Source organism: Dichomitus squalens, assembly GCF_000275845.1.
Source record: "Dichomitus squalens LYAD-421 SS1 unplaced genomic scaffold DICSQscaffold_3, whole genome shotgun sequence".
Taxonomy (NCBI): Eukaryota; Fungi; Basidiomycota; class Agaricomycetes; order Polyporales; family Polyporaceae; genus Dichomitus; species Dichomitus squalens.
The window spans coordinates 380,672-391,853 of NW_006766885.1; the positions used below are offsets into that span (position 1 = coordinate 380,672).

The window sequence follows — 11,182 nt, forward strand, 5'->3', positions numbered from 1 at the left end:
TACGCATACAGCGAGTACGCAGACCGTCGCCCCTGTCGAGAAGCCCAAGGTCGAGCGCAAGCAGTCCATTGACCCCCAGACGGTGCAGAAGCTCGAGAAGAGCCTCGCCCACCGCCCAGAGAAGACCGAGCTCGTCGAGCGGAACATCCTCAAAGGTATGTATGTGGGTCTAAGCGCCGTGGCGCTGAACTGACGGGCGCGGTCGCGACCATCAGATGACAGCGTTGCGCCCGCGTTGCAGGCTGCGAAAGAGAAGTTGCAGCGGTCACAGCTTGAGGTGAGTGGCGGGGATGCATTGCATACGAGGATCGTACATGCTCAGTAAACGTCGCCTTCAGGACAAGCTGGAGCATGCCCTCCAGGCACGTCCAAAGCCAGAGGAGTTGGTGAAGGAGGGTATCCTCAAGGGTACGTACTATCAATCATATGTGCTCCTGCATCTGACATCGACCTCGGAACATCTGGGCAGATACCGATATTCCCCCTGTTTGAAGTTGGGAGTCGTGATGATTAGGGTCTAGGGGCTACGTCATGTAAGATAATTGAATGTTGCACATGAGAAGTGTGGATGACCCTGTAGTATATCAGCTTGGTCAATGGGAGTGTATATAAGTGGTCGAGTTCAGGCGTACCTTCGCTATTAAGTCCGATATCAGACTGCCGAACGACGCTCCCTTCGATCCCAGATATTAGCGTTTGCCCCTCCCACTCCAAGAAATCGTATCCTCCGTCCTCAAGACCTGCTATCCCGCCTCTCCCTGATCTTCTCGCGCATCTCGTTCGCGGCGCGCCGTGCGCCTGAACTCCCAGCCCAGCCCTTCGCACGCAGCCAATGCACAAGCTTGGGAGTAACCGCGGCCGTCAGCCCAATGCGGACGGGCAGGAAGACTGTCTTGTGGACAGTGTATGCGAGGATGATCATCGCCATGAGGCCCTCATGGCCCCCGTGGCTCGCGCGGGCAGGTTCCATCTCCTGACGGCCAGGCTCGGGGGGTTTGGAGTGGATGAAGCCGATGAAGTAGTCCTTCACGTCTGCCGCAGCCTTGGCGACATGGTCGGCCCCAATGACATTGATGGCGGCAAAGGCGACAGAGAAGTCTATCGCGGAAATTATGAAGTACACGCCGAGCGCGTACCAGCCATACGATTTGATGAGGTGTTTGAGACGTTGGGAGAGGGTCGCGTTTGGAGGGAGGTTGTAGCTGGACTCGGAACCCTCTGAGCTGCTTCGTGGTGAAGGTGGAGGCGACGAAGTGAGACGTGCGGGAAAGTGGGAGAAAGGTCGTGAACCCGAGAGGGAGGGGGCATTTCGGGATGCTAGCCGGGTCGTGAGCGGAAGGAGTGGTTGGGACACACGACTCGTGAGTGCGCGCACGGCGGGGAAGCGCAAGATGAAGCTTCGGACCATGTCCACGAGCGTCGAATGGGTCGAAGGAGGACGAGAGGGGATGAGGAGGAGAGAGGAGAAGACGGCGAGGTGAGGGGGGAGGATGCCGCTGGCGTCGAGGTGGTGATTTGGCGCGTCGGCGACGAGAGGCGTCATGCGAGCGGCGGACCGGAGACTACCGAGGACAGGCACAGCCACCTGCGATTAGATTTTGGATGTTTGGGTTATCGATCGGCGACTTTTGTCGCATTGGCCAATCTGCATGGCCCGCTCGCAGTATCCACCAGCCAGCAACCAGCTCAGGCTGAGTTCCTCAGCTCTCTCGCCCTCATCCAGCCCCCAGTTCATGCATTCAGAGATTCTGCCGTCCGTCGCCCGTCACCACCCTCCAGACAGATAGCGTGCCCCTGCTGCTCTTGCCCGGTAACCATGTTCGCCGACGATCAACATACCGCTAGCGGCCCTTTCGAGGGTCCAGAAAAGCTCCTCGAGATCTGGTTCGCGTCCTCACCCGCGGACATCCCCGATGCCCACTCGAGCACCGATGGCAAGTACGGCCTCAGGAAGGTGCCCCGGGCCGTCTGGGAGGAGATGCTTGACATCGTCAAGTGCAAAATTTTGTCCGTCGTAGAAGGCATGGAGATGGATGCTTATCTTCTCAGGTATGTCCCGGCTACGTTTATATACGTCTATATACGTCTCGATCACGGCTCCTTCCGTCCGGAAGACAGTCTCGGGTGAGAGCTCGGCGGGGGCATGGCGCAATGTGTCGATGATTCGGTATTGCGTGCGAACGCCCACCGACTCGCGTGCCCAATTCCGCTTTCACGCCCGCCGCTTGTGTAATGTGGCCAACTTTGCTCACGCCCACGTCCTCTGTCCAGCGAATCTTCGTTCTTTGTGTCTCCACATCGCCTCATTCTGAAGACGTGTGGCACAACACTCAACCTTCTCGGAGTCCCTCGGATACTCGAGATTGCTCGTGATGTTGGCTTCCCCACTGTACACCGCTTATTCTACTCTCGTAAAGCCTTCATGTTCCCGGAGAGGCAGCAGGGTCCTCACAGGGAATGGAAGGCGGAGATAGAGTTCCTCGACAACCTCTTTCCTAATGGATCAGCTTACACCGTAGGCAAGGTCAACGGCGACCATTGGCTTCTATACCTTACCGCCCCCGGAGAACTCTCATCCGGAAGTGGAGATACCGCGCCCAGCTCGCCGCAATCCGTTTTGCACAACGTGGACGGCGTTGACCCGGAAGCCTCGGACGTGCCACCACCAGACACCCCCGCCGAGGAGCGTGAAGATGAAACTGACGATGCCATCGCCTCCGACTATACCATCGAAATCCTGATGACCCACCTATCGCCGGAAGGGCGCGCCCCCTTCTTCAGCAACTCCTCTCCAGAAGACGGAGATGCGACCGCAGGAGCCGACGCCCTCGCCCTCTCCTCCGACATCGGGATCACCAACATCTTCCCGTCCAACATCACGACGCTAGATGCGTACTCCTTCACGCCCTGTGGCTACTCGTGCAACGCGCTGCTCAAGTGGCGTCCCGATGCCGGACAGGACCCCGCTCGCTCCGGAGAAGGGTACTACACGATCCACGTCACCCCAGAAGAAGGCTGGTCATACGCCTCGTTCGAGTGCAACGTGCCGCTCGCGACGAAGCCGACCAACAAGCCGACGAGCGTGCCAGACCTCAAGACGCTCATCCGGCGCGTGGTGAACATCTTCCACCCAGGCAAGCTCACCCTGACGCTGTTCATCTCGAGCAAGGATAACGACGCCGCGGAGGAAGAGGAGGGCGAGACGACTGTCGAGGCGGCCCAGCGCGCATTCAAAGCGGCGCTGACGCTCCCCGCCCACGCGAGGCGGAAGAGCGAGGGGGAGCTCCAGTGCAACGGGACCGAGGCAGGGGCCGCGGGGCTGTACAAACGCACAGACAAGATCAACTACGAGTTTGGCGGCTACGACCTCGCCTTCGCGAGCTTCGAGCTCCGGACGTAGTCGTCAAGAATGCGGTATGAACCCTGCTTGTGAATTATGGATCGTCCCTCGCCCCTTGCTCGCTCCACTCAAGCCCGCCTTCTCCCCACTTAGGTTTATGTTCATGTCTGCGCTTATGCTGATAATCATATAGCCTGCGGCGCTGTGATCGACCGTACCTCTGGAGATCGTTGATGTGTTTAGGATGGTTGTGACGTTATTGGAACAAAAATGTCTAGGTGCGACAAGGGCTGCAGTCTATATGATGGGCGCGGCGCGCGATACATTGTGCATCTACGAATCCGTATGGACCGAAATGACCCGGCACGAACCCGGCACGGATGCCGCTTTTGCTCAAAACAGTAATTCAATCGACTTTCGCAGCGCGCCACTCGTTGAAGTGCGATCATGGTCGGGGCTTCCTCCAGGGCAATCTGCTCGTCCTGGCGTCCTAGACTCTTTAGTGCAGAACACAGCCAGAGCTTATCACACAGTACTGTGGCTCCGCGGCGGTTCGTGGATGATTGCTGCAGCCTGCAAGCAGGAGACACAGTTTTGCCTGGGCAGGTTCAAGTTGAGGCTGCTCCCAGCTGCATGACATGGCTCCGTGAATGGCGGCGGGCGGTCATGCGGGTCCACGTTGGGTCCCCACAACGCCCATCTGTTCAAGCAACAGAACAGGACGCGGAAACCCCGACCTGTGGTCATCCACCGTCGTGACCCGCAGCGGATGGACGCGTCTGCCATCAGCGATTTGCGATCTCGCACTCAGGTTCGCGAGTGCGGCCCGCCAGGGCGGTGAATCGCAATGCGCGATGGGCGAGCAGACCTCGAGGCGTTGGAAGCGTCCAACACCATCGATCGAAGCATCTCGAGTTCGTGTAGGCACGCTAGAATCCTAGTCGCAAGTTGATAGAACGTCGTAAGACATTCAGGTAAGGGGCCCCCCGCACTGTCCTGTCTTGTTCAGCAGACCTTCGTACGTGATGCACTTAGCGAGCAACGTCTCTCTCTCGAAGAACCCATGTTTCTAGAGGAAATTCTGTGAGCTAGCCGACGCGGGCACGAGCACAACCTTGTTCGCTTGTTCTGCATTCTACCGTTGTTCTTCTCGGGGGCTGGGCTTGGCCGCAGGCAAGTTGTTTGCACCCCCGAAAATCGGTCACACCCCTAGGGCGGCGGTATTGGGAGCGCGTACAGCCCCCTCGGTGCGCACATAAAGTTATGGCATGTTCTACCGAGCTTTCGGGACGTTCTGAGAGGTCATTCCATCGCTCGTTAGCGGGCGAAAGGGTGCGATTACGTACTATCCCCCGCGGAGCGCGATGTCTCGTCTTCCTCAATACCATCCGCAGAGCTTCCATGAAATGCGCAGGAGGGCCAGCTGTATTGCCTGGTTGTAAATCACCGGGCTATCTTGTCCTTCTGTCACAGCGAGGTCATGAGCATGTGGAGTTTTTTGAATTATGTCTCGAGATATGATTTGTACCATGCATACCTGACAGAAGATATACCATGATGCCTGAACCTTGAGGTCACGATGTCGCATCCACCCATGATCTGGGTATGTCGCGGTCCGCCGTGCGCGATCTTGTGCTGTCGCGGGGTGGGGGACATTGAGTTTGTGGCGGGCGACATACGGCGGACGGTATCTTTTTGACAGATCAAACACGCCTCCGTGCAGAACCACGATGGATGCGGTAAACCGGTGTACGGTCTAAACAGTCGCCCAGTCCGGGCCAGCACGGAGTTTGTATTGGATAGCAACGGAGACAGGTGCCTGATGAATGAAGCTCCTGTGAAAGGGCCACGCGCCATGGCCGCCGTCGTGGAGGACGAAGTAAGAGGGAGGGCGAGCAACGATCGGTTTCCTGGTGCAACGTCGGAGGCGGATGCGCAATGCAACGCCGCGACGCTCCCAGTATGGAAGCTGTGGTGTTGAGGTGGTACTTAAGCGACGAGGGGACGCCCACGCACTCCGAGCCTCCACGCGCCGACCTGGGAACGCACTCGGTCTCTTTCCTACATACCACCGCTTGCGATTGCAGTTTTTACCCATGCCCACCGGCAACCTAGCTCACAAAGGAGGTTACGGTCCCGCGAGGCTTCCCGCGGGGCTGCTGACACTCATGACGCAGGGTGTCCCTCCTCGGGAAGACTATGCATTCATTCACCGGACAGGATGCACGCACGCTTCGGCTTCTCGCGCTCTCCAGAGAACGCCTCAGGCTTGCCTCAAGGGTCCGGAGTCTGATGTCAATCAGCTCACCGTCGCCTTCTTGCATCATGAGCGCAGTCACTCAATGTCATAGCGGCCGGCGCTCCGATTTCAGGTAGAGAAAGAACGGCGATGGATTCCTTACGACGGTTGTCCCCGGAGCCCAGCGTGTGGCGAGGACCTACTTCCGTTTGCGATGTTCGCCCCCCCACCTACATCAATCTCCCATTGCCTTAAATCCTGCCATGACCTCAGGCCCAAAGCGATGGATCCCTCTGCTAAACAGTCCGTCCGTCCTTTCTTTCTCGCCTACTCCCGCGCTGAGCCACACACTACGCTAGGCGATGGCCCACCCACAGATAATTAATCTCACCCCTGCAACGAACACTGACCAACAGCGCGCGCTCGATGAGGTTAGGGATTTTGCGCTGACCGACATGGACCGTGGCGGAGACGAGCGCTGGGCATACCGAATGCTTCAAGAGCCCGCCTTGTCCGAAGAGCTCACAAAGTTAGCGGAGCCTAGGACGTCACCGGCGGGCACCGTTGACAGCGTCTCCTTTCAGCCTTGCAAGACATGGCATTACCGCACCCAGGACCGCTACAGGGTCGAGGAGTGGCCTTTGTCCGGCGGTACTTGGACTTACGCCGCCGTTTATGACGGTATGTATCCCTGTAACCGGCCTTCTAGAACGGTATGAGCGACGTTCGATATCTAATCGGATTGCCTCGTTCCAGGTCATATGGACCATGACTGCGTGGACTACGTCTCCACTGCCTTTGGCCCTCATCTACGAGGCCTACTCGACGCCTCGCTGCGATCCCGCCCATCACCATCTGCACTCTCCGCACTTGTCTCAAACCTTCTGAGACAGACCCTGGAGTATGTAGACCAGACGATGACCTCCGACTTTCTTGCGCTCTTTCCTAGAGAGCTAGATGCAGTCTCGAGATTGAACCCTACGCATGTCAGGAATCTGGTGAATGACAAGACCACGGCGAGCTCGAGTTATCACAAGACCGCACGAGCCTTTGGAGGGTCCACGGCACTGGTAACGCTCGTCGATCCGACAAGAAGCCACCTGTGGGTAGCCAATGTAGGCGACTGCGTCGCGGGTAGGTAGTCGACCACGCTTTCACCCTGGATCGCCCGCACGATGTGCTGACAAACAAAGTTAGTCCTAGCGGAGAAGGATCGATCCGGAAAGTGGCGCGGAAGTGTCGTCAACTCTATTCACAACGGGAGCAACCCCGGCGAATTGGCACGCATCCGCGCGGAGCACCCAGGAGAACCCGACTGCGTCTGGAACAACAGAGTTCTGGGATTCCTGGCGCCTACGAGATGTGAGCGGCGTCCTTACCGCATGTGCGCTCGCCTGTGTCTTTGCTTACGCTACGCCCGTAGCTTTGGGTGACGTGTGGTTGAAGCTTCCAGCTGTCTATGCTGAACTCGTGTTCAAATACATGGACGCGGATTGGTTCTCGCCAGAGTCGATGCAACCGCACGTTCCGAGGATCCGTACACCCCCATATCTATCGAATACTCCCGACGTATACCACTACGACTTCAGCGCCATAGCACAGAAACCTAGCGCTCCATCCCAGCGCGCACTCATACTCTGTTCGGACGGTCTTACTGATTTGTATGACGGATATACCCCACAGGAGATGGCCGATGAATGGGTCCAGGTCATCGGACGAGAGCTGGACTCGAGTTCCGGCCCGAACCCGAGTCGCCCGAGCAAAAACCTGGCTGTATCTCTCCTAAGAGAAGCTATAGGCGGATCAGATACGCAACTGGTATCTCGAAATATGACAGTGGAAATGGAGGAACGATGGATGGACGATACCACAATTCTCGTACAGCGACTTCCATAAGCCACTCGTAGTCGCTCATGTCACTTGATACCCCCTTTACATAATTTGCACGCATACGCGCATAGATTATACTGTAAATCCAACACCGGACATCGGATGTCGAGCTTGGTTATACTATCGGCACAGCATTTACGAGAAACAGCGAAGGGGATGGGGATAGTATTACATAGTACACCAGGCCTAACATAGCGCAGTAAACCCTATACGACGGCTGGCCAGCTTGCGCCGACCACCGCCACCTCGCAGTCCTAGATGTAAGCGATGATGCAATGCAACGTGACTAGACAAACATGGACAGAACAAAGCATTTGCACCCGAATATGACACTGAATTACCAGACATAGCCTAGCAGTGGATAATACGCTACCGCTTGATGACAGGCAGACCCGCAGGTGGTGGCGGTGGACGATACGAGACGGACTCATCTTCCGTGGAAGGGCGCCCACTGCCGCCTTTAGCCCGCAACTTGCATAAAGGACAGATACGTATGAACATCTCCACCATCGGCCAGGTGATCGTCGCCTGCACGTTAAGGGCGTTGTCAGCCACGGGAGTTACACGTTCTTCGCGCCCATTAGCGAGCCACTCACCACCCCAATCCGGCGCGCCTCAAAGAGCATTGTCGATGAGGAGCCATGATTTCTGTGTATGTACACGAGCACGTCATATATCTGGCTTTGCACGGGGACGCGCTCGAAGACTGCGGCCGACTGCAGAAGACTGAGCCCGTTCTCCGCGAGCTTCTTCGCGCTCTCGCTGTTCTCTTCCCCATCTGCCTGCATGATATAGTTCAGGCGGAGCTTCTCTTCGTCCTCTCGGTTCATGTGATAGAACGCATCGCGGGGCAGCAGAATCAGATGGCGCTTGGTGGACCCAGAGCGTGCATGGTGGCACGTCACCCAGAACTGTAGCCGTGAGGCGAGTGACGATATGCGGTTCTCTTGCACAGCACATGCAATGTCGGCGTACGTGTCGGCGGAAAACGTCGCAGTGTCGCGCAACTCAGGCGTAAGCCCTTGCAGGAATTTGGTTAACGCCTCGTCGTACTGATGTCGTGAAGGCATTTCGATAGCGTTCACTGCGCGGAGGCCACGAATAACGGTTTCCGGTAGCGGAACAAAGGACGGGTGTGTCCATGGGTCGATATGTGGTGTTGTAACTATCATGCCCTGGAGCCGGCAAGATGCAATGCCGGGTCAGTGCCGAGATGGAACGCTTCCGAGGTTAATTTGGACGCACCCATGTGAAGGAGCCGTCCGGTCCTGCTTGCTGAAACGACCCGTCTGGATCCTGGTCCATTGGCGTATCCTCGTCAATGGGAGCGCCTCCTGGTGGCGGGGGATGTGGTGGTACATATTGTCGAATCTGAGGTTCAGTGCGAATCTCACCCTCGTATACGGGACCAGCAGATGATGGTTCACCCGGAGAGCCAGCCGGCGGAGACTGCTCTTCTTCCTGGCCGTGTTCATTCACCAGGAAGGACGCAGTCTTAGAAGCGTACGGCGCCACGGGACGGTTGTTTTGTATGCCGTGATCCGACGGGACTTTGTGCCTTTTCTTCGGTGTGTAGTTGCAATCCGTCTCATTGTCTTCTGTACAATGATTGCAGACCGGGAGATTTCGGTCGCACTTTGGGAAAGAATATTCGGGGTTTGGGGCAGGTGAGGAGCACAAAGATCACGTACTTTCAGATTTCTCAGTCGGCATCTGTCGCACCTTGGGATACCGCGGTGAGCCGGAGTAGGTAGCGGGGTGTACTTGCATTCTCGTCCGGCGGCATAAGAGCAATGGTTGCATGTTGGGAGGACACGGTCACACTAGCCGCCCATGAGCAACGGAGGAAATACTCGGCAGAGGTAACGCACCTTGAGGTTATTTAGTCGACAATGGTCGCACCGTGGCTTCCCTCTCCTCCCCTTCCACTGCGATTGACGAGCCATATAGACCTTCGGATTAGGTATCCTGATGGTGAGCTGACCGTCGTCACCAGAGTCATTCGCGGAGTCGCTGCCGACTGGCGAATCCGCCATTGTGGAATCGTGGGGAGTACCTTGAGAAGAATGAGCTTGGTGCCGGGAATTGATGCTTGGGTTTATATATGCGAGTTTAGCGTACCGAGGACCAAAGTCTTTGTGCGTGAGTATGCCCTCCGAAACCCGCCGCAATTCAGATAAGACGATGGTAACTGGCAGAAGACCTCTTCGTATGACGAACAAGAAAGGGGCAAGAATTGACGAGACAAACGGAGGTGACTAAAACAAATCGGTCCGACGAGGACAGGAGATGCAGTCGGCGCAGAACAAAGGCAGGTCGACGGTGAGGCCGATGTGAGTTTGTATAGACAAGAAACCAAATCCGGCCAAACGAACCTAGTCAGCTCGGTGACCGTGACGCTAGCTGTCACACTTGGATGCACCTCGCGCCATCGCTTGCGGCGGCCTCCATAATACCTCGCCGAAATTGGGCGCCTTCTCCTCGTCCATAATATGTCGACCTCGCGCCTCTGTCATCCCATTCACGCATCTAGTTCGGAGAGGACATCATCGAAAGCACATCGAGCGCGAGGCCAAAATGAATCACCCGGCGAACCGTAACATAATGCGCAGATAATGGAAGCTGCCCTTCCCCCCCCTCAGGTGTTCTCCTACTACACTGTTTACCATAAATAGCTATCTGCTTGTACAACGCACGGAACGGTGTGCTCGGCAATATGCGCAGCGTATGGCTTATGCTGTCATGATCAAGAACATCGACGATCCGTCTCCTGACTTCTTTCAGTTGTACGCTTTGAACTCTCTGCCTGCTCCGAAGGGGCGCCGTGAACAGAGCCAATCAGATACCGGACTTCGCCGGGCATTACCAAAGGATTCACGCAATTACACGGCCAAAAATATGGCGGTTGTACTCTACATGGATCGTAAGTGGGACGATTGACGTTAGGCACGTAGCCGTGTCCTCAACGAACGACGCTGCCGTGAATCTTCCGTTATTACTCTGGTAACTGTACATCCTATCCGTACATGGGCCACTATTGGAAGAATGCTGTTGCTAGTACCTAGCGATTTGAGGGGATATACGTCCTTCACCAGAGAGCCCTGCTGACAGATCAAGGAAGTATTACGATGAGCAGGGGCTGGAACATGCATGCATTGATTGATCCTCCGCCCACCATGCTTCAACATCGGCGCGTTGAATGCCTGTCGGCATTTCTTTCTTTCTTTCTAGATCCCGTTTATTGCCCTGCGAGGCCGCGCCTCATGGTAGGCCTTAAACTACAAATACTATCGACGTGAGTAAGAAGTGGGTGTTCGGCTGTACATGGTGAGCACAAGGCTCGAGCTAACTAGGGGGGTGTGGTGGGGAAGTAGCGGTGGCGAACGGGGCAAGGGGAAGTGCTAGGCGATGACCGGAAGGAGGGGTGCAAGGGTACACTAGTGGTGGAATGGTGAGTAGCAGGGCGCAGTACCTATGCGTTGTGGCCGCCTGTCCACCCTTGGCCAGTGAAGGCTAGGGTACGGGTTGCAAACCTGCCGCCCAATGGGTACGATTGCGTCCCTGGGACCCGCCTCTTGCTGCGGTCAGGAGTACGCCCGGCGGTATCCCCGCCGTTCGTCAGAACTCCCCCGCCCCTAGAGCGGGCAGATGCCCGCAACGCATAGGTACAAGGGATCCATTGTCTCGGATACATGCATGACCAGCGGGTATAT

At 56.6% G+C, this 11,182-nt stretch overlaps 3 protein-coding genes across 3 annotated transcripts; 1 reads left to right on the forward strand and 2 right to left on the reverse strand.

The window, feature by feature from the left end:
* Nucleotides 1-269: 269 nt before the first annotated feature.
* DICSQDRAFT_79005 (uncharacterized protein) lies at nt 270-1,464 on the reverse strand. The gene is made up of 2 exons (XM_007361698.1): nt 633-1,464; nt 270-574 (listed from the first exon to the last, which is right to left on the reverse strand). Exon 1 carries the CDS (start codon nt 1,406-1,408, stop codon nt 734-736), a length of 675 nt encoding a protein of 224 aa, XP_007361760.1. The 5' UTR covers nt 1,409-1,464; the 3' UTR covers nt 270-574; nt 633-733.
* A 219-nt stretch (nt 1,465-1,683) lies between these two features.
* On the forward strand, nt 1,684-3,767 carry DICSQDRAFT_79007 (S-adenosylmethionine decarboxylase). The gene is made up of 2 exons (XM_007361699.1): nt 1,684-2,049; nt 2,272-3,767. Exons 1-2 carry the CDS (start codon nt 1,817-1,819, stop codon nt 3,398-3,400), a joined length of 1,362 nt encoding a protein of 453 aa, XP_007361761.1. The 5' UTR covers nt 1,684-1,816; the 3' UTR covers nt 3,401-3,767.
* A 2,208-nt stretch (nt 3,768-5,975) lies between these two features.
* DICSQDRAFT_152404 (uncharacterized protein) lies at nt 5,976-9,791 on the reverse strand. Its single transcript, XM_007361700.1, has 9 exons — nt 9,591-9,791; nt 9,341-9,525; nt 9,161-9,292; nt 8,715-9,104; nt 8,066-8,644; nt 7,003-7,997; nt 6,777-6,941; nt 6,336-6,713; nt 5,976-6,260 (listed from the first exon to the last, which is right to left on the reverse strand). The coding sequence occupies exons 2-6, from the start codon at nt 9,503-9,505 to the stop codon at nt 7,839-7,841; spliced, it is 1,425 nt and encodes a 474-aa protein (XP_007361762.1). The 5' UTR covers nt 9,506-9,525; nt 9,591-9,791; the 3' UTR covers nt 5,976-6,260; nt 6,336-6,713; nt 6,777-6,941; nt 7,003-7,838.
* Nucleotides 9,792-11,182: the final 1,391 nt, after the last annotated feature.

Excerpts from the sequence above, each read along its gene's own strand:
- DICSQDRAFT_79005 (XM_007361698.1), bottom strand. The coding sequence starts at position 1,408 with ATGGTCCGAAGCTTCATCTTGCGCTTCCCCGCCGTGCGCGCACTCACG.
- DICSQDRAFT_79007 (XM_007361699.1), top strand. The coding sequence starts at position 1,817 with ATGTTCGCCGACGATCAACATACCGCTAGCGGCCCTTTCGAGGGTCCA. Across the intron at positions 2,050-2,271 it reads ATGGATGCTTATCTTCTCAG|CGAATCTTCGTTCTTTGTGT; the intron begins GTATGTCCCGGC and ends TCCTCTGTCCAG.
- DICSQDRAFT_152404 (XM_007361700.1), bottom strand. The coding sequence starts at position 9,505 with ATGGCGGATTCGCCAGTCGGCAGCGACTCCGCGAATGACTCTGGTGAC. Across the intron at positions 9,105-9,160 it reads GCCGACTGAGAAATCTGAAA|TGCGACCGAAATCTCCCGGT; the intron begins GTACGTGATCTT and ends TCTTTCCCAAAG. Across the intron at positions 7,998-8,065 it reads AGGCGCGCCGGATTGGGGTG|GCGACGATCACCTGGCCGAT; the intron begins GTGAGTGGCTCG and ends CTTAACGTGCAG.